General features: G+C 36.5%; 1 protein-coding gene across 5 annotated transcripts in view; it reads right to left on the minus strand.

Moving 5' to 3' along the window:
* The window catches only part of TENT2 (terminal nucleotidyltransferase 2), a 48,875-nt gene that overhangs the window by 1,872 nt on the left and 20,179 nt on the right, over positions 1-26,824 (minus strand). For 3 of the 5 annotated variants that reach the window (XM_074569409.1, XM_074569411.1, XM_074569410.1), the window contains exons 9-14: positions 25,649-25,725; positions 22,063-22,191; positions 17,968-18,011; positions 10,967-11,103; positions 4,713-4,804; positions 217-282 (exon numbers count right to left, since the gene is read on the minus strand). In XM_074569409.1, coding sequence (XP_074425510.1) covers positions 217-282; positions 4,713-4,804; positions 10,967-11,103; positions 17,968-18,011; positions 22,063-22,191; positions 25,649-25,725 — 545 coding nt within the window. Of the gene's footprint in view, positions 1-202; positions 283-4,712; positions 4,805-10,966; positions 11,104-17,967; positions 18,012-22,062; positions 22,192-25,648; positions 25,726-26,824 lie in introns of all 5 variants that reach the window. The other 2 variants (XM_074569412.1, XM_074569413.1) reach the window with 1 other exon arrangement.

A 26,824-nucleotide genomic window follows, 5' to 3' on the forward strand; every position in this document is an offset into this window, starting at 1 on the left:
TCTTACTAAACAGACTTAGTTATTCTTAGTAAATAATTTTCCACATTTTTTAAAACAATACATTTCTATTATTTATATAGTAGAAAGCATAAAAATATTCGTAACACAAACATCAGAAACAGGCAGGTTCAATGACTAGCATTTGTATAACTATCTTGAAAACCAAAGTGACTAGAAAAATTAAATTAAATGTATTTTTTACCTTCAGAAATTCACCTTTGATAATATCAAACTTCTGTTTCTCATGTACAGCTCTAGCCGTGTTTGTCCCGTCAAAGGGCTCTGCAAGACCAAACACAAACATTAAAAATGTCAAAAAACCCCCTTAGAGCTAGGCTGTCTTCACTGAGCAAGTCACCAGATAAAACATAGAAGAGTCAACATATCATTGCTTCCCAAGAGTGTTTTGAGTGCGTGATTCCACTTTGCTTCTCAATCTTTATTTTTTCATAACATTCATCAAAAAAAAAAAAAAGGCCCCAAATGGTCTAACAGTTTGTAATCCATAATAAAGGCAGGTTATTATACCTATTGAAGCACACTCTGATTGTGCTGAATTTATGCATCAGTAATTATTTGCTACTGCTTAATAGTCTGTGATGACATATCAGAATATGATTTTGCACATTAAATCTTTTGAAACTTCCTACACGTGACTCTTGGAACTGTTCACTTTAGATTCATCTCACTCAACAGCTTCTCAGTGAAATACATGGAGTATAAAAATATTTTCTATAACTTTTTATATAAGATGTATCCACTGCTGTAAAAATATATTTCATCAGTTCATACGTATTCTACAATGCCTATTCATAAGTTAACAATCTGGGGCTTCCATCTTCTAACAGACTACAAATTCACATGATGTTTTCCCTTTGGTTTTGATAACATAATTAATACTTTGGAACTTTTTGTTTTCTAATTGAAGGATTAAAAAAGTGCTCCTTGATGCTGATAGGGTTGCCAGCATTAAAGCAATAGATAAAAAATTATGATGCAGAGACAATGCATTACAATGCACTACAAACCAGATTTTATAGTCTTTTTTGCCTTACTAGAGAACTGCTTAAGTAAGATGGTACATTTCACACTTGCAGAACGCATGAAAGTCCTTAAGGGCCACAGAACCACAGAAGTATTTCCTAGATCACGTAGGTTTTTTGTTTGTTGGTTATGAATTGCTTTTATTCAGATAGGGACATATAGTAAAATAAAGCATTAAAAAGACATCAAAAGGACTCTGCCATTATGGAGACTGAGACTCCAGATTTGGAACATGTTCTATGGCACTGCGTTTTTATTTCTGCAAGCTATTTAAATTCACAAAGAAATTGTTTCATGGACTAGATGTTGTATTTCAGAGGTTTCCAAAAGGTTTCTCTTCAAACTACCTACCAAGTTTTCAGTGGGCATTAACAGGAAGATTTATTTTACTTTAGAATGCATCGTTAATTTAGATCAGAACAAAAAACTAGCGATCAAATAAAAAAGGTATATAGTCATCTAAAGTAAGTCATATGATTTGACACAGTGGCCTACTGCTACTAAGAATTCTATGTCCCTTACCATGTGAAGCATTACCACATTTCTTTTGTGTGTCTTAAACATGATGTTAACTGTTTCTTTAATGCTAGAACCTTTACGTACTTTATGTTGAATCAAGAGATGTATATTTTTTAAACCAACAAGAGCAAACCTGTACAATCTTCTGAAACTGTCAGCAGGAAAAAAGGTACTCTAGTCACAAAAGCTGACTCACATCTTCCCTTTATTCTTCCTGCGTACTTACTGACTGTCAAAAGACAAACTCACTCCCTGTAGTGCAGCAAGAATAGTTTTGCAATCAGCTACTATTTACACCACTACATTTTCTAACCATTAAGACAGTGCGAGCCCATCACAAGTTATTTTCTTCGCACACAGAGATAAGAATATTAAAAGAAAAAAAGTAATACAACTTCAACACTGATACTTGAGGGAAAGGCTAAAGACAATCGTCTTTCCAAATGAAAACACAAGAAATCAAAAAACTTCAAAACTTCTGCAACCAAACCCTGAGAAATTATTTTTAGAATTATTTTTAGGATGTGGATCTAAAAGATTTAGAAGTAGAAGCATGAATCAGGTGCAGCTTAGATGGCTTCTGATGGCGTTCCCTAAATGATTATCAATGTAATCGTCTCACAAAATTGCCATGTTTCTAGCTTTTCCAAGCTGTCTTTTTCACTAGTAGAGTGTATGATATTATTTGACATAGAGAAAATTTAAACTGAAACCGGAATAGTTGCTAGCAATTTAGAATTCCAACCGGGAATGTTCACAAATGTTAGCTAAAAGCAGTGTTCTCTGTATTCCCATAATGGTAATAGCCTGCCAGATTTTAAATTGTCTGAAAAGAGCATCTCCACTGTATTTGTTTCTCTAACAGCAGAAAGACTGAGAATCAGTCTTAAGTGCAATAGAAATTAAAACAGAACACAAGTTTTTCTTTGAGCAAGCTTAAATACAGTGCTACATGCAGAATTACGGCAACTTGCTGGCATAGACTTGTGTAATTTATCAACAAATATATTTAAAATATTAAGAAATACCTGCAATAACACCAATTACTGAAATTTTAGTCTGCTAACTGGAAAATCTGACAAAACCAGAATACGTTGACATGTTTAGCTAGCTTTTAAAAGCTTCTTCTCAAAGTACAAAGAAGTCTATCTGCATAAGTTGTTAAACTAGTTCATCTTAACAGCTGTTATACAGATGAAGCCTACTTTGAGTTGAAATAGGAAATTTAATTTTTCCCTTCCACTTAGAAGCAAAAACTTGGTGAGTGAGACTCTTAAGGAAGTCCTGAAGCACATTGTAACAGGAAGGAATCGGATGTGCCACCTATAGATAATTTGGGGTTTTTTAACAGTGCAAATGCAAGACGCACTCTTAAGGAAAAGTTGTATGTAATCAAGCCCATTTAATACACATTCTAAAACGCCTATTTTGTATGCTGATATTCTATTTTCCAATCTGACAGAAAGAAAACCTAATTACTCAACCATTTTGTAATGCCATAAAAAAAACCTGAGAGCTTGAAACACACAACCCCCCCGCCACACAGCAGATCAGCATCATGTGACAGCAGCAGACACAGCTGCCCAGCATTCCCTCCTCCCACGTTCAGACCAGAGCCATGCCTGCACTGTGATATCCCTTATCATTTCAGCTGTGCAGATACTCTAATTCTCACATTTCTCAACTCTGAGACTGCAGAGTCAAGCACGCAGTTGCCTTTTCAGAGTATTTTTTCCCCTATGATTGGTAGTTGATTTTTTCCCCCCAGAAGTCAAAGAAAGAACAGGAATCCCATCATGTGGCTTCAGGCTGCTGTCCGTACAATTATGGCCAAATTGGTGAGCTCCAGGCCACATTACCTACCACCAGCAGGTAACTACTGTCTGCACAGAGCAGCACAAATGCAGGAAGTTACATGCACACTTATGTGCACACACACATGGGTGCACTCCCACCCCCAGCAATCTTGAGGGATGACTGTTCCAGCCACAGGACTTCTGCCTTATCCCCACTCTCCCCCAGCAAAACTCTCCCAGTCTCTAAAAACTCTTTCCATACCGTTTGGCTCCTGTCCAAGTTCTGTTCCTCTTTCATCCCAAAACTTCAACCCTTGATATACTGATCCTAACAGCCTGCATTTATTTACAGACAGGGACCAGGCCACCTCTCTGATTTCAAACCTTCCCTCTTCACCCCAGTGTCCTAAACCACCTACTTCTAATGCTGCTCCCAGTCCACTTCGGTTCCTTATCCAAGGTCCCTTGTCCAATCAGTTCCCCTTCACCTACTGCATTCCGATTCCCACTTCCCTTTCTTATCTCTTTGTGTTAACTGTTTCCAGTTAGACAGCACCTCTTAGGTCCTTCCCTGCTTCTCTTTACTTTCTCCTAACACCTCAATCCTTCTCTTGGGCTGTTATCTTCTCTTTCCCTTATCCAAGCTTCATATCTCCTATGCATGCTATCTATTCAGCTCCATGTATATTTCCCATGACAGCTGAAAGGCATCACGAGCATATGAAAGAAGCCGTCTGTATACTGCTTTTGCCCAGTTCAGCCTGCACTAAGGCGGCTGAGACCTGCCACTCCAAAAGGTAGCCTGGGTTTACCCTCCAATTCTGTAGGGGATCACGCAGTCTCTGCAGAAACTCGCATGAGCGAGCCAAAAATAGTAGCCACAAGGGGACTGACATATGCATAACGTAGTCACTGCTAGGACTTGGGAGGCCAGAACATTTCTAGAATAAAGAATATTCTTAGAGAGGAATCTGAGTGTGTGCCTGCGGTGTCTTTTCAGAAGCTCAATCGTGGCAAAACTGATGACTATTTCTGCAGAGCAGGAAAACACACGCTACTGTCATAAAAGCCATTCCTTGTCAAAGTCCTAATCCCTGTTCCAAAAGTAACAGGGCAATGAGTGCTCTTGAAGAAAAGGTCAGGAGAACTATTTTTAAACACTATCGGACTTAAAGCTTCCTTCTCAAATGTTTTTGGCAGGACTGTTTCCAAAACTATTTACACTGGTTAAACTTGAGTTTCTACATAAATATATTACATGTCTCCATTATTAAAACACAATGTCTGATTCACAGATTTGTGTATTTGGTGTCTTTAAACAGTTAAAAATGATAGTGCAGCTTTACATTTTACCTTCTACACAAATAAATTTGTTTCTCCATTCAGTACCATCAGGTCTTGGAATAGCTCTGGCCTCACGAACTGAAATCATCTGGTGGCTCCAACTAGGAAAAAGAAAAACAATTTGCAAAATTTTTAGCTCTTGATTCTATATGAATAGTATCAGTTTACATTAAAAAATTGTAGAATTGCTATGTCATAAGCCTGGATAACACAGTACTTTATAATCATGAGTAATTTAGTGTAACAGTCTAATCTTCGTAATTCACAAGAGTAAGGAATGATGGGTAGGAAACAATAAAAAATTTTCCACAAACACAAGTTTATTTATGAAAACATCTGCAAAACAGAACATTTCATGTATCCACGAGTAATGTATACTCACAAAAGCATAATTTTTTCAAAAAACAATGTCAACTTGAATATGGACACCTACATTTATTTCTAAATTCAAAAGAAATTATAGCCTCAAATCTATCTTTCAGAATTTTCTGTGGGGAGAAAAGGCATGTAAGGAGTTCAAGTACAGATGAAGTCACGTACTACATTCTATTATAAAAAATATTCAACACTATAAAGATATATAAAGATAGCGTGCTTACAGGTCAGCATTCCTGGTGTAAGGAACCTATTATTAGAAAGCACTAACACTTTGCATATGCTGAATTTTAGATCTCTACAAGTGTAACAACAGAACAACAACATAAATATGCATCTGAAGATATCCTACTGCTTTCTGCACGCAATTTTGTAACAACAAAACCATAGGGAATGACCACACTGAAACAGGAACAGCAGGCAGTTTATAGGGCAATCTTTACAATGTGCCAAGCATCTTTATGATCTTCTATGATGCTGGGCACAACAATATGCCAAACGTAATGGAAGCCAAAGCAACCACTTGCAGTTTTGTGTTCTCACCTACCCAGCCAGTTTTCAGATGCTCTTAACTAAACCAGGGAACTACCACATCAGCAAAACGCCTGGATCACCAACAATGCATCACCATATGCCCTGATTAAATGCGGCTTAGGAACAGCTGGGTGCTGCTAGCTCTACTGGTGTTATGTACACCTGACGTGATCTCCTGACTGAATCAATCTTTTGACATAATGCAAAGAGAGGAGCTTGGCTGGGTGCACCAGCCACCTGCAGTAAATCTGTAAATATCAACTGTAAATCAAAATACAATTATAATTCATCAGTTAAATTTGGAATAACTCTGTGCTCCCTAGGCCACAGATCAGCTGTCACAACCCCATTAAGCCAGTGGTGATAAGACAACTTACACCAGCTAAAAATCCGTGCCTGTAATTCTACAAATCACCTTGGATATAACCCATGATTAAAACCACTTACCAAAGTGATCTGTTTGAATAACTATACTTCCACAGAACACATATGTTATTCTTCTATTTAAGAATATGAATAGGGCCTATTTCAAAAAAGGGCAGGACACAGCATATGAACCATAATTTAGGATACCTCAGATTACTTGTTCACCTTGTTCACTGCTGTGTATATTTAGACTTCTCTTGATATGCTCTTTAGAAAATTACTACAGGTGATGATGATTTCTAGCATTCAATGCAAACTAAAGCGTTACTTCTAACCCATCACTCTCCCTCTCCTTAATTCCCATAGCAGGCTACTTTTGCAAGAATTAGAGATATTGTGAAGCACCAAATAATTTCCTGTCATGTCTTTTTAATAAACTACCATTAACACAGCTTATCAAGAAATTCAGATGAATTGATGAAAAAAAACAAAACCAAACCAAACACAATAAGGCAAAAGAGAAGAAGTGACTAGAGCATCAAAGAAGCTTCAACTGCAGCTCTGGAACACTGGTCATGAGCAGAAGCTGACAGTTCCACTCTTCTGCTTTTTCTAAAAGTTAATTTAAAAATCAGAGAGAACTAGGCCAGAGTTGAAAAAAAATAAATCACACAACAAAGTATTTGATCTGTGTTTGGTTAAACCAGGCTCTACTCTTTCACTTCAAACATGTAATTCTTCCCTTGACTTTTTTTTTTTCTCTAGGTTATACTTGGCTTCATTCCTCAGCGAAAAATAAATGCATTTATAATACACTGGTTTTGCAAAAAACAACAAAAAAGGTGACATTTCTAGCTATTTAAACAGCTTTTTATTTAAACTTGAAAACAACTGTTTTATCTAATAGTCTAATTAAACCTTCACTTACCCTGCCTTGATACCAAAATCAGCCTGAATTAGAAATGAATTACCAATAGCAAATGATTTGTGTATCAATTTTAACAGTTTTGGCTTGCACACAGTAACTTCATTATTGCCAACACAAAGCAAATATTCTCTGTATATACACTTTCAATCCATAAGCTAAGAATAACCATTTAAACAGCTATTTCAATTATCAGTTGTTTCTGGTGTCACTGCCCGCATTAGGTTATGTGCTCCTCATGGAGAAGGCAAGAATGTGGAAGACGATGACCAGGCATTTCCACATCTAAGTGTCTATGAATACTCCACAAATGGATTAAAAAGCTTATCTTCTCTAGAGCGTTCTTATAAACCAAAGCCACTTGCATAAACACACTAAGATGGGTACAAATTACAAGCATATTTAATTCAACATACTATTAAAAAATGATCCCTTTATTCCCTGAGCAATTCTACCCTGAAGAGAGCCATGAGCAACTGTATTTTACATTTTGCCATGATAGTGTAACCAATCTTTTATCTTGTCCATGAAATACAACTGAATCCATGAATTATCTTAAACAACTGTTATATAACTTGAACCAATAAATTTAAGAGAAGTACAGTCGCAAAGGACAGTCTGTAGGTTCCCTAGCAGTAGCTTCAGGGGAGCAAGGCCATGCGTCAAGGTCTTGCTTTGTAAAGAGATAGCCAAGTGAAAACCTGCTGCCTTCACTCAGAGCTGCAGGAATGAAACCAGACACTCTCTCCAGAGGGCCTGGTAAACACGGACCAGTTTCCAAATGCTTTCTTTTGAGAACACCTCCATACATTTTTTACTTGATCACACTCACTGTGTGATCAGCAGACCCTTGACAATTTGAAATACTTAAAACGAAGTTAAAAGCATACTTTTAGCCAGCTGTCTCATACAAAACATTACGCAGACTTGAACTCTTACGGCAAGCTAATTATACAACCATGTCGGCAAATCAAGCTTTGCCATATGTAGTGTGTAAGTCCAATATATGCGGCAATTTCCAAATCACATTTCTGGTAACTTATAAAGGGGGACAAAAATTACTTCCTACGGACACACCAAAAATCCCAGAGTAGGTCTGTGGAATGTGCACTGCATAAACACATGGTAATCGGCAATTTTCTGCAAGATCTTATAGTCTAACTAAACAAAGCAGATTAAAAGCATAAGGGAAAAGAAAGAACACAGCACAAGGAGATAAACTTATTCATGGCTGCACAGCTGCAAGGTTCCTCTTTCTTCCTTCGCGCCACTCCTGTTTCTTCCTTTGTGCCCATCCTGCCTTTACATATTATTCACAACATTAAGTAAATTAAAACCACAGACTTTAACTGAAATACCTACTGGCTTTTGCCAGACCGAGGGGGAAGTTTAAAACAACGTATCTCCATCTTCCCTTCATCTTCCTGACCAATACATGTAAGAGAGCTGAATCAGTTAAGCATTCCAGGCAGGTGGTGGCAATGACTCATTCTGTCCAAAATGGTGATCTTCACACATGGCCTGATAATTCTTAACTGCACACTGTTCTTTCAGCAGAACAGATGCTGTGTATCAAACCTGGTAGTTTGGTGTCCTAATCCATCAATAGGAATCTACAAAAGTCACTTTTATGAAAACTTAAGTAATATTCTCTTTAGTAATCTTTTAATCAAATGCATTACAGTTCAATAATGAAAGTTCAGTGGCACGGTACAGGTCATTTAAATGTGACCTAACTTAATAGTCACAGTATTTGAAATACAATCTCGAAATTTCTGTGCATAAAAACACCAGTAAATGCTTTACAGGAAAAGCAAACATGGAAAAAAATATTGATTACAGCAACGAATATATTCAAAACATTCAGGAGTAAAATAGTAGTTCTTCCATGAAAGGCAGAATTTAAAGAGCCCTGTGTTGTGTGTATTTAACTCTTATCCTCATTCCCACCTATAATGTTGTTTCCATCAGCAACCTCAAAGCAAAATAACAGATACTGCGGATAGCACAACACTGTACTTGTTCTCATCAGCTGGCTATCACACACACACACACAAATGTTTAAACACTATGTTCTGCCCACCTTTTCCCCAGCATGGGCATTAACTTGGCTTTCTCTTCTCTAGTCAACTACCAGTTTTTATGAAACTATACTTCGAGTTACAAAACTCAAAGAATTGTAGTATCTTCAAGACATACACCCTCCTCCTTTCAAACAGGATTTACAGTTGTCAGGGATACGCAGATAGTCAAGTAAACAATAAACCCGACTAAGCTTTATTTCTGTAGCAGAGAGAGTTAAAAATAATATAGATTGCTGCATTAGGTGCATCATTTCCTGATATGACTTCTCAGCTATGCAACATTTTCAACACAGGTTTTTTGTTGTGGTGGGTTTTTTTGGTGGTGTTGGAGGTTTTTTTGTGTGGTTTGGCTTGGTTTGTTTGTTTTTTTTAAAACAGAATATCACCAGTCAAATGTTTAAACACTTAACACTGCAAAAACAAGCCAGATGTTTTTTTGCTTGGTAACATTTTTTTCCTCATTTATGATAATCACAAAAAATAATATGCAAGGATTACCATCAGTTCAAGTACTGATATTGCAGCATTGTCAGTCTGCATACTTCTTAGGATACCCTCCATGTCTAATAGCAGGCAAAAAAAAAAAAAAGTCTTCCTAGACCAGCTACTGACTCATGCAGAAATCTGCTCTTAACTATGTTCACAAGCACCCAAACCAGAAAAGTCAAATTAGGTATTTTCCCTGCATTTGGGCAAGATCATCTCTGCTAGTTTACACAGGCAAACCAGAAACTTCTTCCTTAGTGGAAAAGATATTTACTTTCATGTACGAGAAGATTAACAGCTCATTATACAGACAAGTAGTTGAGGATGCATCTAGCATCCCACATAATTAGGAACTTGAGGATATCCCCCAGCAGTGTCTTCTAATTTACCTGTTTAGCAAACAGCACCTTGCCAGCTTGAAAGGAAAGGTACTCAGGAGAAACTTTTAGGACAAAAGACCATTCCCTTACCTGCAGAGATCATTGAAGGAAAATCCTTTATGTGAAAGTCTCTCAGAATCAGGCTTAAGCATGCACAAAATGCAATTAGTTCATGAATTGCCACAGGCAATACGGATTTAGCCCAACATTCCACATGTGGTGCACACCCCAGCAATGTTTTCTTACAAGGATTTCATTATTTACTTCTTACATTGAAGTAAATGATGAACACTTCAAAAATTATAATGAATAGCCAGCAGTTATACATTTTGTTCTCCTTCCGGGAAATGGATATGATGAACATACACAGGAAAGAAACGTGTATGAACAAACTGCCTCAGCAACAAGTTCTTTAGACGATCCTTAAGCTTATTGAAATATAACCATTTGATATTGTATATGGACAAGCACTTTTTATAAGAAATTCTCGAGTGACAATTTGGCAAAGCGTTTGTAATCTACAGTGTTCTCAGATGCCCTCACAACTTTAGCTTCTCCTTCTCTTTTACAAAGAAGTCCAGATGCCAGAATTAAACTCATTCCAGCAAACCAACAAGGTTAGTGAACCAACTATATATGGGAGAATTCTTCACTAGGTGTGGATATAGATTATAGTCAAAGTAAGGAGCCACCTGCTCAGTTACCTCCATTGACTTGGGGTGACAGAAGACAATCGCAGCTATTAAGGTTTGATAATTTCTATCACAATCAATACCTTAAACTACAACTAAGAAGAATAAATTTTTCTCACATATGGATATGCAGTTTTAGAATAGTGTAATATAACAAAACCCAGTTATTTTTAAAGGACAAAGCTCTCTAACTTCTGGCAGCTATTTTACAAGACAAGATGCTTTGTTAAGCAAAAGATGTCAGACACTCTTTATCAGCATTCCTGTTGTCCTTTAATCTTTTTACCCTTTTCCTCTGTCAGTTACCTCTCCTGCATTACTGCTATTCTTTCTCTTCAAGTGTTATTAAGTGTTGGTATACCGAACAGAAGGAATCAAAGTTTTGCATATTCTAAAACACTAAGATGAGCTCATTACTTACTCAAATTCTGTGGCATAATATTTGAAGAAGCCTATTAGCAAATCCCCAAGGCTTGATCCATTTTTTGAGTGGTAAGGAGGAATGGTACGTGGAGCTTGATGAACAAGATGCAACTGCATAGCAGGATCAAAAGATTCCTGTCAAAATAAAATCAGAGATCATGTATATACACATGCACCCAGCCTTAATCTAGGTGCATATATTTTTCACAATAAAAAAGCTGCTTATCATTTGTTCAAGGACAACTTAAGAGCAAAAGACACTACATCTCTTGTGCTCCTCTGGTGGTTAGTAGTTACTCTCCCTGAACTCAGGTAGAATCATCTTGCACAGGAACATCCAAGACCATCTCTTGCCTTCTGTATGCTAAAGAATTTTAACATGAGAAAATCTCTGAACTGGATTTGCTTTACATGCTAGTAAAACTGCATGAGCAGAGGCTGAATAAGGTAACCTGCACTGAGCTGCCTGCAGTTTAACTGAGATAGGGAAGGTGAAGCTAATGCACTTATTGCCAACTTCCCGCAACTGTGGTATAGAAACATTCCAAAAGGAAGGCCTGACTTCTTTTTCCTACAGCATGGGGTTAAAATTGCATATGAAACCCACTGGCTGTAGTATGAACCTGCATCCTCCCACATAATGAGTTTGAAGACTGCAGCAGCACCTCCTCTAACCAACCTATCTGAAAGAATTAAAAAAAAAAAAGTTATAGAAAAAGCCTGAATACACAGAATGCAGCGTTTAAGCTGAAGTATGCTTTTCTTTGAGGGGGAGGAAAAGGGGTGGGGAAGAAAAAGGTCATATTTGCCACAAACAAAAGTCACTATTGTCAGCTTAGAAAGGAATCTATACAAGTCTAAATTAAGATGGGTTTAGATCTGCTGTACTGTTTGGGTGTCCATTGCATCCTGTAGGTTCCTCTGAGAGACTGGAATACCTGGAGAACACATTTTCTCTTGCTTGAGAAATAATGTTTAAAACCTGGTAATACTATGGTTTACAGCAATGTTGTGTATTTTAAGGCAAATGAACCCAACATACACAACAGAACAAACAGAACAAAACAAAAGCAAGCTTTACATAAAGAAATACATCTATGTAAATTTAGGAACCTGTTCAGTCATTCCTGTATCTCCCCTCCCACTCCTTTGTTATTTTAAAGAGTAGTATCAGACATGAGTCAAACTTTATAGTACTAGAATATCACTGGAAGCACTATACGCTGTAATACTATTTCCATGTTCACAGCTGGCTATGCTTCGTTGGAGAAAAGTATGGTTATTAGTCAAACCAGTAAGACTGGAAAGTCTGGGTCTCCTGTCTTCTTTTGCCGGTTCTAGCACAGCTTCCTGGAACCCTGCACAACACCTTCTGGGAAAAAAAGGCCATTCTTCTATCTATGAAAAAATTTGTCTTGTTTTCACAATATAACTTTGCATAGAAAGTATTATGAGTCAGCAGAGCTCAGAATTTAACAGCTTACAGTCCAACAGAACACACCAAAAACACGGAGACAGACAGACATAAAAAGCAGATGTGCAGCATATAAAGATCTAAAGAGGGAACAGCTGTTCTTATGTTATACAGCATATACAGTTTTAACCCCAAAGGTAATCAGACAAGTACTAGAGTAAGAGTTACTCCTTGCTCATTCCCACAGAAAACTGCAGAAGAGTCATAACAAATTTACTATCAGCAGTATAACAGCTCATGAGGAAATGGACATGGGGGTGGGGTTAGGACTGAGAACAAGGGCTGCTGACCTCCAAACAACACAAAATAGAAATGCAATAAAGTTACTACAACAGATGTCTACTAAGACTAATAAGTAAGTGTTTGGAGGCAGCAAACATTTTTGAAAAGGGGAACACGTGATTATTTTTTAAATGCTTTGAATGTTCAAATGCCTGGGAACTTCTCAACTGCAAGAAAAATCTGCCACCACAGGGAGGCTGGCACACTGAGCAGCTAAAAAGTTAGACTTTGGGATATTATTTTTCAGGATTATAAGTAAGCTATTTTCCTTAGTACTATTACAAGCTTAGAGCGGGTGTTGCTTTTTCTTATCAATCTTGACCTTAAGTACATTTATTTACATTTTATATATAGATCACAATTAATAATTTTTATTAGTGTTTGTACATCATTTGAGTAAGAAAAAAATAAATCAACAGTTATAGCAAAAGACAATATATCAAATATAGTTGTATTAAAACTTTCAGGAAAAAAAAGTATGTCTGTGCCTGTATGTGTACGCTTACACTAAAAAAAACAGAAGAGCAACAGCATATCAAATACTACTTTGTACAAAGATTTTTTTTCAGTAGGATTTGTTAGCGGTTAACGAAACAGGAAGTTATGAAACCTTGCAGAGTTTTAAAATCACAAATCTGTAGTTTGAAAAGGGTGCTTATGATAGAAGCATAGTCCAGATGAATGAGTTTTTCAGGATATTTCGTTTCTCTTTTTCTTCACTGAGTTTGCAACTGATCAGAAGTATGTAAGCAGCAGCGATAAAACTGAAAGTCTCCTAATCTGAGAAGCAGGAAGTGTACCACATTCCAAAGACTCCCACCTATGGTAGAAGAGATAAAATTCCTAACCTGCATTAGAAAGCAATTCTCTAAATCTTCATTTAGTAATTAGGATTAAAACCCTTCAATTCTTCAATCTAAAATTATGATGTTTAATTTCTTTTTTTCAAAAGCAAGTTTAATTTAATGAAACTTGCAGTTCCAAGTGTATATTAAATACACTTGCCTCACAAAGGTCAGGCAAATTAAAGTCTTCCTTACTCAGAAAGGCAATTGCCTTCAAAAAATAAACACATATTATTCTATACAAGTGCTCTAGTAAAAATGCAAGTTACAGTCTATAACAGCTAATCATTTAAAAACACAGCCACCTAGTTTAAGAGACACGTATAAATAATTCCCATCTCCACTTCTTTTAGTGGTTATACCACTATAAAAATGACTCTTAAAAAGACAACTAAGCATTACAAAGTGGAAAGCATGACTGATACTACTTTTCTGGAAGAAGATTTTTTTACACTAAGGCAAACTGTTAATCATATGTTTCTGATATTATTAGTCAACTTATCTTTTTGGACACTGAGTTGCTGATCACCACATATAGAAGAAAAGAAAAAAGTGTTTTATCTTTCTGAAATGCACAAAATTTGTTAAGGAAGAAATTGCTATTACTAGATTTGAAAGTTTTACACGTAAAACCAAATTAATTATTGCTTAAAATTGGGTATGGGGAAGATTTAATGAAAACTTCTCTCAAGATATACCAATATTCAATATATCAATAAACAACAATGTAGTTTGTTTAAGGTCATTTCTTAACAAAGTACTCAGTGAACAAGAGGTCAGACCAGCCACAGGGTACCTAGGCTCACTTTTTTGCTTTTCCACAGACAACCCATGAAAATCCATTAGCCTCAGCCCACCCCCATTCACCTATTGTAAAACAGGGACAACAGTACTCTTCTTCCTGCCAGAGGGACTCAGGGATTAACTAGATGAACAGAACAAGGTACACCTTACAGATTCTGCACATAAGGGAGGTTGGTAATAAAACAGAATTACAAAGCATCCTTCAAACTAGCTTAGTTTCAAGTAGGCGTTCCCTGCAAGCTTTCCCTACTTAACTTACTCTAAAGGGCAAAAAACTTCAGCCTCTTTTAAAACTAGTCCCTAATTTGCTTGCTGTGTCTTTGGATTATGCCGCCTTAAGAAATGGCAAAGAAATTCAGGATCTGGTTGACAACAAATAGAAATGATCTGTCCATTACTTCAAGATACCCCAAGGTGTTTTTTCCTTTTTTTCCCCAGATCTCTACTCTTGACCTTGGCTGGCTGATTTCTCAAGGAAACACTAGCATTCAACAACATGCTTCATGTTCAAGCTACATAATGCTTACACATATTCTCACTCCACCTTACACACTGGAAAGGAACACAAGCGTACATTAAAAAAATCTTTACATTTGAATATCTCGATGTATAATGTGTTTAACTCTGAATGTGCAAGATTCTTCCTTCAAAAAAGTTTAAGTGGTAGCATCAGCATGGTAACTTGCCATTTTTTGGTGGGTATCTATACTCGCACATATAAAATAGCCTTCCCCAGTCCTACAAATGAACATTTAACTCATGTTTATATTTTTAAAAAGTGCAACTCAAAGAGTGAAGCAAATCATGTCTGTCCAAGGACTGGTGCCCATGCATGAAGGAGCTCCAGTAAACACCATCCCATCTTCTGCCTCACCCTTTGCAAGCTGAGGCAGCAGAAACAAAAATGTGCTCAGGCTAGAGTCCACAAAGTTTATAATCCAGAGCACTAGTGAAGACACACTTCCATCTGGATTTAAGCTAATATGCCAGGCTGCTCTGGAACACTGTAGACTTGGGCACACATTCCCTTCTGACTCCCAGTTGCAGCAATGCTCACCTTTGGCAAACACAGGCAAACAACCATAAGCCATAATGGCCTCAGCCTCCACAGGTTCTCCAGAGCTCATCTGTAAAAGTCCTGGCTTGGAGGCAAGTTCTATATAGACTTCAGAACCGATCAACACATTTTATGGGCTACTCTCAGCTACCCCATCTAGCTGGGGGGGGCGGTGGGTGGGCAGGAAGCCCCATAATCCAACCCCACATCTGATATGGTCCCATACACCCTCTAAACTAGCAGTTGCAAAACACAAGAGCTTGGTGCCAGCTGGAGACTCCCCCATAGCAACACATGGGCAGATTTGGAGGCTTTCCATGACTTCTCACCCTTCACATCTGCAGTAGAGATATACTGAGTCAGAGAATCTGTGTTTTGTTTGCCACTCAAGGTAAGCATGTCTCTTTTACACAGCACCTACAATTTAAAACAAGCAGTTTCTTTCAAAGCATGGAAAGGCATTTTCAGGCTGCAGAAAGAGCTGCAGATTTGATTTTGGAAGAAACAGATTGTAGGTAGGGTGGCTTGTTTCAGAAAGGGAGAAGCAGTGCTTATGTGTCGTATTAGGATGGAGACACAGCTTTGACCAGCTACAACCACAAAATATACGGTTTCTTTGGATACTGACATTTGCCCGTGCTTTGTAATTATTACTGAAAGTTAAAAGACCAGAACTGTTTTGGTGTATTTATTTTCATTTGAAATGTCTTTGCAATATCACTGTTCAGAAATTGTAACTTTCACAATTTTTAAACTCTTAATTATACTCCTAATGGAGACAGCAGACAAAAAATATATTTTCAAATTTCTAGCACTTTTTTTTAATCGTAATCCATAGTTTTGATTTGGTTTTATAGTAAGCATGTATAAAATATTATTTTTATTCTATTAGCAATCCTACTATATTTAGTCCATCCTCCAGAGGCAAGATAACTAACAACAACGACAAATCTACATTGAAACAGGGTAAAAAAATGTTATTCTTGTTCTAGAGCCACAGGAACCTACAAGTGATTTACCACTGTCACACGTCACAAGATAAAACCTTGCATTTAGCACAGATTCATCAGATTCGTAAGCTTATGGTATTGTATACTTTTGCTTTAATCATTTAAGCCATTAATATTTGTACAGTGCTCTGAAGTCCTTCACACAGTTCAACTCTATAAATATAAATGTTTGCATTATTATTGCAACTCTTATTGCAACTCTATTATTGCAACTCTATTATTATTGCAACTCTATTATTGCAACTCTGACTAAGGAGTCAGAAGTTACCAATTTTTCCCGTTGTTTTCTTTAAATTATATGCTACACAAAACTTAAAATGCTACAGTATGTGAGCATTAAGCAAACATAACCAGCAAACTTAGCAAAAACCCATCCAGAAATGAAAAACAGCTTCAAATGCTTTTGAGCACTAACAATGAAGAAATCAGAACGTATATATAGCAAAGTAAAAAGTCAGAGGAAAAAATAAAGACCATAATAATTTAGCATAGATATGCCTAAGCAGGTTTACAAAATAGAAATAAAGCTGCAGTGCACTGTAGCTCAAAGCTTGCTTCTGCATCTCAATTATCCTAATTACCCCAAATGGCTGAAACCACAGTATTTTCTCCCTGATGTACAGTGCCATCAAATATTCCCTTTTCAGCATTACTGGAAATATATGCAAAAGAAAGAATGGCTTTCTGATACTACCTCAGCACAGTTATCAGCAATGGTGAAAAAAACCATACATAGATAGGGACATAAAACTATGGCAACTATGAATAAAGAAAAATTTAGAAAGTGACATGTGAGAAGGTAAGGAGGAAGGAACTGAGGAGTTTCTGTTAATCAGTTATGGCATAGAACTATTCAGCAATAGCTCTTTTGTCCCCAGACAAATATTTAGGAGGCTAGGTCTTATTTCTAGATAATCTTCCTTAGACTAAGTCTCACTAATTACAGTCCTAATTCTGCAGAGGATCAAAGCATACCAATTCACAGAGTTCTCTGAAAATCAACAGAGTATGATCTGGATATAACAGCAAAGCCCCCAAAAGTCATTTTCTTGTTGGACTGAAGCCCTTTTTTTTGAGGTCTCAAAAGTCTCCTTAGTAAACATGTATCTTTCACTCTCTGCACCCAGAAATATCAGGCAACTCAACAGCGGTGGGAAGGTATGGAATTCTGAAACACCACAGCTGGAAGAAAAAACACTACTTAAGGTATTAAGAAATAAGAATCAGAAAGTTACAGATGACACAGGGATATTTTCAGGCCAGCATAAAGAGAATTAGGTCAGCAGCTCTCATTAGCACTCGTTTCCAACTGTGTGTGAAATCTTCTCATACGTAACAGACTGTTTTCACTAAAGAAATGACAAAAAGCAGCAAATAACCTTTTTCACACTTATGTTTAGAGTATCAATGACCAGGCTTACAGGCTGTGTTTAATTTAATCCATTAAAGATATTTAAGAATTCATGAATTTTAGACAAGCAGCTTCATACACATATATGATGTAGTAAATTAATGAGAAACACTTACTGGGTAATTTTTTTGGAGGGATGGAAGGATGGGTTCAGGTAGGGCTATAAAAAAAGAAAGTTTAAAATTGCTGTGATTCATGTAATTCACAGGAAACAATATCATATCAACGACACCAAAGGGTTGGACTGAAATTCCATCTTAAAAAGATCTATCAAGAACTTCACTTTCTTGCATTTTGTAAAACAGAAGTTATTCAGCTAATCCTTCTATCACTGTATTTTGTATATAGTAGTATAAGGAGTTAATTCAGCTAAGGAATGCTGTTATTAAGATACTACTATTTGTAGAAGACATGAAAAATTCTACAGCAGCTGGGTACTACTTCACTTATAAAATTCATGTTAATTCACAAGTAGAAGAAACTAATCTATATTCCCTAAAAGAAAAAAAAGCCACTCTTCCCCCCCCGCCCTACATCTAATGCAATATTATACTGTCACAGCATAAGAAGTCTGCAGATACTACAAAAGTACACATTCTTCAGCTGCAAAGGATTACACACTGAGTCTCCAAAAGTAAAGATAAAATGCCCAGTACACTTAGAAGGCATTGCTAGCAAAATCCCCATAAAATACATAAATACAGTGTAATGCTGTTAGCTGGTCTCCTGAACAGCAAACAGGTTATGAAAGTTACACAGACATGAACAATACAAACAAACATAAACTAAACAATTTTAATTTGTATGAAAGTCAGGGATGGGAGAGCATCTATTGCACAATACAAGTATGGGGAAAAAAACAAAAACAACTTATCTCCCAGGTTAGGTGGTCCTACAGATAGACAGAAAAAAAATCCTGAAGCATTCACATCCCACACAAGTCTTAGAGCAGCTACAGAACTGTTAGAGCACTCCTCATACTAAAGCTTTAACATTGTATCTTCAGCATTTATTTGTTTTAAAGAATTGGGCTACATTATTCACTAGGGAGAATGATAATTAAGTTCAGCACACAGGACTCTGACTTGGGACTTAATTCACCCTTCAGACAAAATCTCACAGGGGATGAGATGTTACAGAATCCTTTTTCCATAGGGACTAAGAATCAGAACAGCAGAATTCTCAGAACATGCTCAGGATATCTTCAAAGAGTATAGTATATTAACTAGCAGGACTGCTAAGAATATGATCACAGCTGCTTTAATAGTATTTTTATTTTGTTTGTGGGTGTTCAGAAATGTGCAAGAGCATCTTATTTCTGCAACATCTTGGACAATTTCTATTTCTCTGCCACACTAAAATAAAAGGCAACAAAATCTGAGCAATACAAGCAATGAAGATATTTTTTCTGGGTCCGTTTGCTATACTAAGAGGATGCAGTTAAGTGGAAAAGTTACCACTTACCACTAGCATTCACCATGAGTTTTCTTTTTCTTACTGTACAAGATAGTTGGACCTGTTACCTGGAGGAAAGTTCATGTACAAGACAGTAATGTATCTACAAAATAAACTCAAGCCACACTAACCTTAGGTCCAAAGACATCCACACAAGTATAAGAATATAGAAATGGAGTAAGTGGTAAAGGAAAGAAATTTGCCTAGTGAAGACAGGGAGAGTATTTATTAAAAAGCAAGCTTTTATTTTGTTTTTTTCCTCGTCAGTAACAGCAACAAAAGCTTTATTAGAAATTCTATGACTAGGACACAAGCTACTTTCAGTAGCATCACATGCATGTAGCAGAAATGGGGAAAAAACCCAAACATTAAAATCTGCATGAATAAAACATCAGACTCTAAAAAGCTCGTGCCAGATACATGTCCAGAGCCACACTTCAGCCTTTTTTATCAGAGAAGCCTGTTGAAGCACAGGTAAAAGGCTCCTTTTTGGGCTGTGGACTGCTGACCCTTCCCAGGCAGCTGACAGATCATAGTTTTGCATGAAAAGGACTGTTTGAACTTTTTTTTCCCTTTACTAGACAACTGTGGCAGCTGCCAAAGATAACTACAGCAAATGCCCTCATGCTTTCAAGGTTAACGCTCTGGCAAGCCTACACATTTATACTTCCTTGCGACTCTTACTCTCTTCCCTTTTGTGTGTTAGTTTTATGCACTGCTCAGTAATTGCTATCCATGACTGCACAAAGCACCCAATACATCCCTCTAGAGTAAGTGGGATACAATGAAAATAGATTTGGAGAATAAATTACCAAGTGAAAAGGCCTGTTTCCATTAAAAGTATAACACTAACTATCAAATGCTTATCAAGTCACTGTTAAGGTGGTCACTAATTGCTAGACCATGTAAACATACATTTTCTCCTCTCCTGCTTGTGCTTCACCTTTGCATAGCAATCTTCACATGCAGTAGTACCCAACATTTTCAAACTTGTATCTAATAATCACTTTGGTATTTTTAAGTTCATTTAATCTCTGCCAAATGAACTTTTTTTGTCTGACTGATTTTTTTTTTCCCTGGTGTGTATTAAGGATCTACAATGAAGTACTCAGTCACCTCCATTATGGTTTCAGAGCTGTGACAAGACTTGGCCACATTTTGTTTTCTGTCCACAGAAACAAAAAAAAAATAAATGGAATTCCATCATAGTAGATGCAGAGAAAAAACCAAACATATTCACTGGATAGACTAGCTTATGTCCTACTGTCTTCCTCATTCGTACATTAACAATGACCACAGAGTATGGGCATCAAAGAATTCACAAGTAATCCAGCCAACTGGATCCCAAATACACAAAACAGTCTCCTAGGTCCTCTACTACAGATACTGTTCAGGTAAAAGAAAAGCCACCAGCTTGAGTCAACTATCATAGAAAGCTTTCCACCCTAGTACAGAGTGGGTGTAGAGTGATCTTGAAACTAATAAATAGTTGGCTACCCACTCTACAGCAAGTATCTACATTCCAGGCCAAACACACTGTCAGAGGAGCTAAACATTGTTTCTACCTGATTTAAAAAGAAAAAAAAAAAAAAGAAAAAAGATTAAAACGTACACAAACTCACAGATGGAAAGTCTAATGCAATGTGTCCACAGATAGGATCATAAAATGTTAACAACCAGTTGCCATTAAAATAACATGAACAATCAGCACATTACAAAAAAATTAAAGCAAAGGTGTAGAATGAGTACAAGCAACAACATACAGTCTATACACAAACTGACAGGAATTAAGAAAATACTTCTACAGGCACGTTACTCCACAAGATATACACTTCACAGGTTCCTTGCCTTCCTTGCTGAAGCCACTTATCTCCCAATAAAGAACCAAGAAACTCATGCTGAGCTAGATGATTTCTTAAGCAAGAATTGCAAACTACAAAAATCACAAACATAGACTTCCTCTACAAAAGAAAGAAACAGAGGAGGGAATAAGCTCATTTCAATTTATTCCTCAATAACATTTCTGGACTGCATGGGATTCTTGAATTTTCAACAGGTATCCTTAGTTTCTGAGGTAAAGTTTTCCAGCTTCATACAGATGTTCAATGTTTCAATATATTGAAGTCTCAAGAAATCACACTTCCACTGGCAGTCAAATATCCCAACTTCTAATGGCCTTTAACATCTGTCACCTTACAGAAGACAGTAATCAGTGGAAAAATCTAACTGCATGGTAGTGCATTCTTGCATACACATATCCTCCATGTTCAGCCCTTTGCTCACCGAAAGACAGCAGAAAGACCCACAGCATTTGTTGCCCCTTTGAATTTTCTTGGAAGTTCACAAATTAAAAAAAAAAAAACAAAACCCAAAACCAACCATGTAACAAAAAACCCAGAAAAAAAAACACCAAACCAAAACTCACTGAAATTGTTATTTAGGCTTTTCCCTTTGTTAAAAGGCAGATTTCTGTTAACTAGAGCTTGAGTTTATTTTATAGTTACACTGTGTCCTGCAGGTACATTGATATATTTTTTTTTATTTTTACCCCTTTAAAGCTGGTAACTCTGCCTCCAGAGAAGAGGTCCATTCGTTAAAGAAAAATGCCGCACTAAGGAAATGGAGTAAACACACTTTATTTTCAGAATTTTCTGTGTGGAAATGAGAGTCCTGCTGGTGTTTGATTTTATTAAAGAGGAAAACTACATAAATATGAACTCAAAAGGGACAGTTTTAACACATAAAAAGATACTTACTCTGTAAATAGTGCAAAACCATCAATACAAGACTATAGCTGTTTAAAGTACCACGACTGGCATCATTTATGTCATGAAAACTCGCCCACTTCTTAACAACAAGTACTAACGGACGAACTCGATTCTCAACTGCAAATAAAATAAATACATCTCAAAAAAAGCACATTTGTCTAGACAGCAATCAATCAACAGTTGTTCCTACTTAATCAACATGATACTCTTGTATTCTAAGATTACCTTTTGCAGTCATTTAATAGAAATTGTTTAGTTATTCTACAACTACTATCCATCTTATAAAAATCAGAAAAAATATTTGCATTTGAAAACAGTCTTTTGAGTAGTAAAATCCACAGACACATTACAAGGGATATGCCAGCCAACTTGCAGATAAGAAAAACTGAATACATCAGTCAATGTAGCAGTGTCACATTCCACTTTCAAGTTCTCCAGCTCATTGTACTAATATTCCCTGAATTAACTTGCTGCCAGGACAAAGCACATCTAATTTTTTAATTATTATTTAGACTATACACACTTTGAGGACAGGGAAAAGAACTCTCCTGGTTGGAGGACACAGAGCTCATTCTTAAGTTTTCCTCAGGATCCATGAAAGCAGTAATGTCTGTATACAAACATTAATTTTAAATTTGTCTTATCCTCAATAGCTTTTTATGTAGATGAGATGTTAGATACAATAACTCTTTAAATCAAGACATATGTTTTTCATGAGGAAAAATACAGATACACTCATATTCCAGGTATGATATTCTGAATTTCTGGGGAATATTTTAATTAAGAATTACCTTCTAATTAAGGTAGTAACATGTTGTAGGGAGATGTCACTCACCACCACCTCCTAGGGACGTTGCAGCATACTTAATTTATAAAGTGCAGATATGTGGCAGCAGATCATCAGCTCAGTCAAGTCCTTTATGATGGCCTTACAATGCATTGTATGTTCTGGAGTATCTTTTCTAACCTGACAACACTGTCCAAAGTTTTTGTATTCTGCACATCAGGACAGGAATATAACAATAGGTAATCATAGAATGTGTTGGGTTGGAAGGGACCTCTAAAGGTCATCTAGTCCAGCCCCCCTGCAGTCCAGGACAACAGACATCCTAGCACAGCACCAGTTGGAGTGCTCTCTGTTATTCTGAAAATGCTATCAAGCATGTGATTTTCTCCCAACCTGTTCACAGTGGTTCACCACACATGCCCCTGTAAGTGGCACTTTTTTTTCTCAGCAGGAATGACCTAGGTCTGGAAGACCTCTTAGAAACCACAAAGCTCCTTACCACCAGTCACCTCATTCCCAGTGGTTGAACTAAAAAAAAATATGACTATTAGTACACTAACTGTGAGATGCAGAATTACTTTACAGTCATCATATGAACATGCATTAACTGAAATAGGATTTTTCCATGAAAGAAAAATGCAAATAGGCTCAAATTCCAAAAAGGACTCTTTTGCGTGTCTGTGCGTGTATTACAGTAGAAAACATCTCTTTTTAGTTGATCTTATTCTGAGATAAGGTTTTCTGTCTCCCAGTGCCTGTAATTAGTATTATTATAAATAAAGTTAGTGTGTAACATGGCCAGTAATCTTTTCCTGTAGCTCTTTCATCAGTCAACAAGCTACCTGCTCGAGAAAATGCATAGTAATGTAATTTGCTCAAAGGTCCAGATTCAACTAATTGAGAAATACCTACCATCAATTGCTGATTTAATTGCAGACATGCTCCCTTAGGCAAACAACTGATAACAGCATAGACCTCAGTTTCTAGCTTTGCTTAATCTACCTACATTTTCTGTGGACATTCCGCTTCACTTTGCCGTATCATCTTTGATGTTTTCTACAGCACCTATGCACCAATATCGGAGGGCTGATTTCAAAAAAGACACAAGAGCGTCCACAGAAGTATTTGTGGTTTGTTTTGGTTTGTTTTTTTGTTTGTTTGGTTTTTTTGTTTGTTTAGTTGGGTTTTTTTTTAAATCATGCTCACTAAGATAACAAATCCCTTGTTTGCCTGAGCAACTAATTTGTTCTAATGGAACAATGAGACCCATATATCTTCCACATGAGAGGTAATTAGATCTTTTTTTCTCCCATGCAGAGTGAAGCCCTTCAGCCACAAATTTAAATGAGCAGGCTAATACTTTTAATGCTATCCACCCTGGTTGATATGACTTCAAAAGTATGTAAAGAGACTGACTGAAAAAACTTTCCATTTACTTTTGTTTGCCTTCTGTCACCTGAAGAGTTTTCTGGTCCAAAGAAGACAAGACAGACTACGCTTGATATAGTTTGCCCATTTAAGAAAGTCCAGCACAATCAGGATATAATCTTTTCAATCACAAGTCTCCCTTAGTTACTAACTCACTCCTTAACCTCAAGAAAATAACAATTATTTATCCTTCATCAGGAGACATAAAGTTAATTGTGCTGGCCTTATAAAAGTGGGCACCAAGGCAGAATGAAAGAAACGGTGGGACACTAGGACCCCTCCCACTGCTTTGTTCACATCTGGACTCTTGTCTGCCCTACAGTGATATGCTGAGAGCAATAACAGAAATCTGTGGCAGAAGTTAGGAACAACTATGTCAACATCAGACTTGGTGAAGTGACCCCTCAATTGTAGCCATGAATCACAAAGATTATTTCCCTAATCTTTTTAAGCTTGGAAGGAAAACCTTCTCCAGGCATATGCCTTCCTGAATGTATGAAGAAATTATAGTTGACCAACTGATCCCGGACAAGTTGTAGACTCTCCCAGTAATGTGAATATGGACCACTAAAATTACTCTGACCAAAATATTAGTAAAAATGAACTAGTAAAGGTAATTTCTACTGATAACTTCCTACCCAAAAAAGAAGGGAATTCCTGTATGCAAGAACTGAAGAAGGTGGTAAAGCAAGAACTACAAGCGGCCTAGAAGAATTAGCCTGAGGTCCACTCCTTATGTATTTATCTGCCAAATGACATTGTGTTGCTATGTAAGAAAACCTTAGTTTAGGCCTGAGTGCTGTTCTTATTGCTTCCCTTCAGAAGTCTGTTTCACAATCTCTCCCTAAAACACCAACTCCTGACACAAACCAGTTTTATTTTGGGGTTAGTATAAAAACTGAAGAAATATTTTGAATCTTCCAAGGAAAGACTCTGTAACACCATACAGACACAGCTAGCTATCAGCCACACATACCTATCAGTGGCTGTAAGGAAATAAAAGAAACTGGAGATTATACCACTAGATAATCATTAGTATAATGATCTCGTTATCTGCAGAATACCAAAGCAGCTCTTGTAGCAGATATGAACCTTAATATGAAGAATGTTTCTTATCTTCTGAATATAATCATATTTGATTAAAAACATACCTAGCTGGTATGTATCAGTTTTTGCCATATATTTAGAGTGTGCAAGAAAAAGTTATCTTAAAGCTATCTAATGCAGCTCATTAGGTAATTTTATACATATATATATATTAACCTAATATATTAACTGAATTTTAATAGTCTATTAATACCAAAATACAAATTTAAAAACCAAAGTTTATAGAAATAAGAAAATACATTAAAAACTTACTGTGTGCATAGGTTCTCAGAAGGAATGTATTTCTTATTCCTACAACATTGTTTACATTCAAGTCAAACTCCACACAGCTATTGGAGAGGAGAAAAGAAAAAGAGTCAAGCATCATGGTATTCAATTTCAGAATATTTATTAACTAGTTAGTGACAGAGATGGAGAAATGTAGCTTTAAGATAATACTCTAAAAACTTTCTTCAAACAGAGTTTTGATGCTGTGATTTCTACTCTGGTTTTGTTTCTAGGACTCAAATTGCTTATAGACTTGAATTCCATTATTAGAAAACTGTAATTGTTGTTTCATATAGAGAATACATGTAGATTCAAATTTATGCCTTAGGAAACTTAATATATCAAATACATTTTGGATTGTTAACGAATCTTTCGCCCAACTAGACTAGCACTACATGATTTACTACGGGCAACTTCTGATGCGAGGAAGGATTCTCTGAGGTATCAATTTAGGAAATCATGCCAATGAACAGAGAAGGAGAATTGCAAGAGGTCAAAAGGTAAGAATCTTTTTTCTGCAATGATGGGCGGAGATAATCAGCAAGCACTTTGAAATGAAACATGTTTATTAGTAAACATAGCATGTTTTGTGATAAAAGTTTTTAACTGTTTCATGCTGTTAACAGCAAATAAGAACAAGGCAAACAGCACTACCTGCTTTATTTATATTGATCAGATCCTGCCTCAAAGTTTGAATTTCTTACTGCATCTAGGTCTTAACTATCCACAGTACTTAAGAAATGTTATTAAATTCATAGTTAATAAGCTATAGCAACATTGTAACTCGCAACAAGAAGAGCCTGTTATTGACAAAGAAGTAGCTATCTGCAATGTACAGCTATTACCATTTTATATATCCAAGCCTCATTCACATAGCATGTTTGCCTGAATATTCCTTTGGATTTTCTTGAATTATTGTAAGGGGAACATGGACCTTGAATTTATTAAGCTGGATAAAACACATTCATTTGGTGCCTTTGGTGTCAAAAACAAAAGGTTTTTGACATCATTTGCTACATTAAACCATTCTTTGCATCAAAAGTATTACATTTTAAACCTGCATTAATATTAAGCATGACTTTTTACATGTCTGAAGAGTACAGTACATAATAGTACAGGAAATAAACAACCTTGAGCTACTGCTTTACAGTTGTAAAAGTA

The sequence above is a fragment of the Larus michahellis genome, chromosome Z (genome assembly GCF_964199755.1).
Source record: "Larus michahellis chromosome Z, bLarMic1.1, whole genome shotgun sequence".
NCBI classification, from domain to species: Eukaryota; Metazoa; Chordata; class Aves; order Charadriiformes; family Laridae; genus Larus; species Larus michahellis.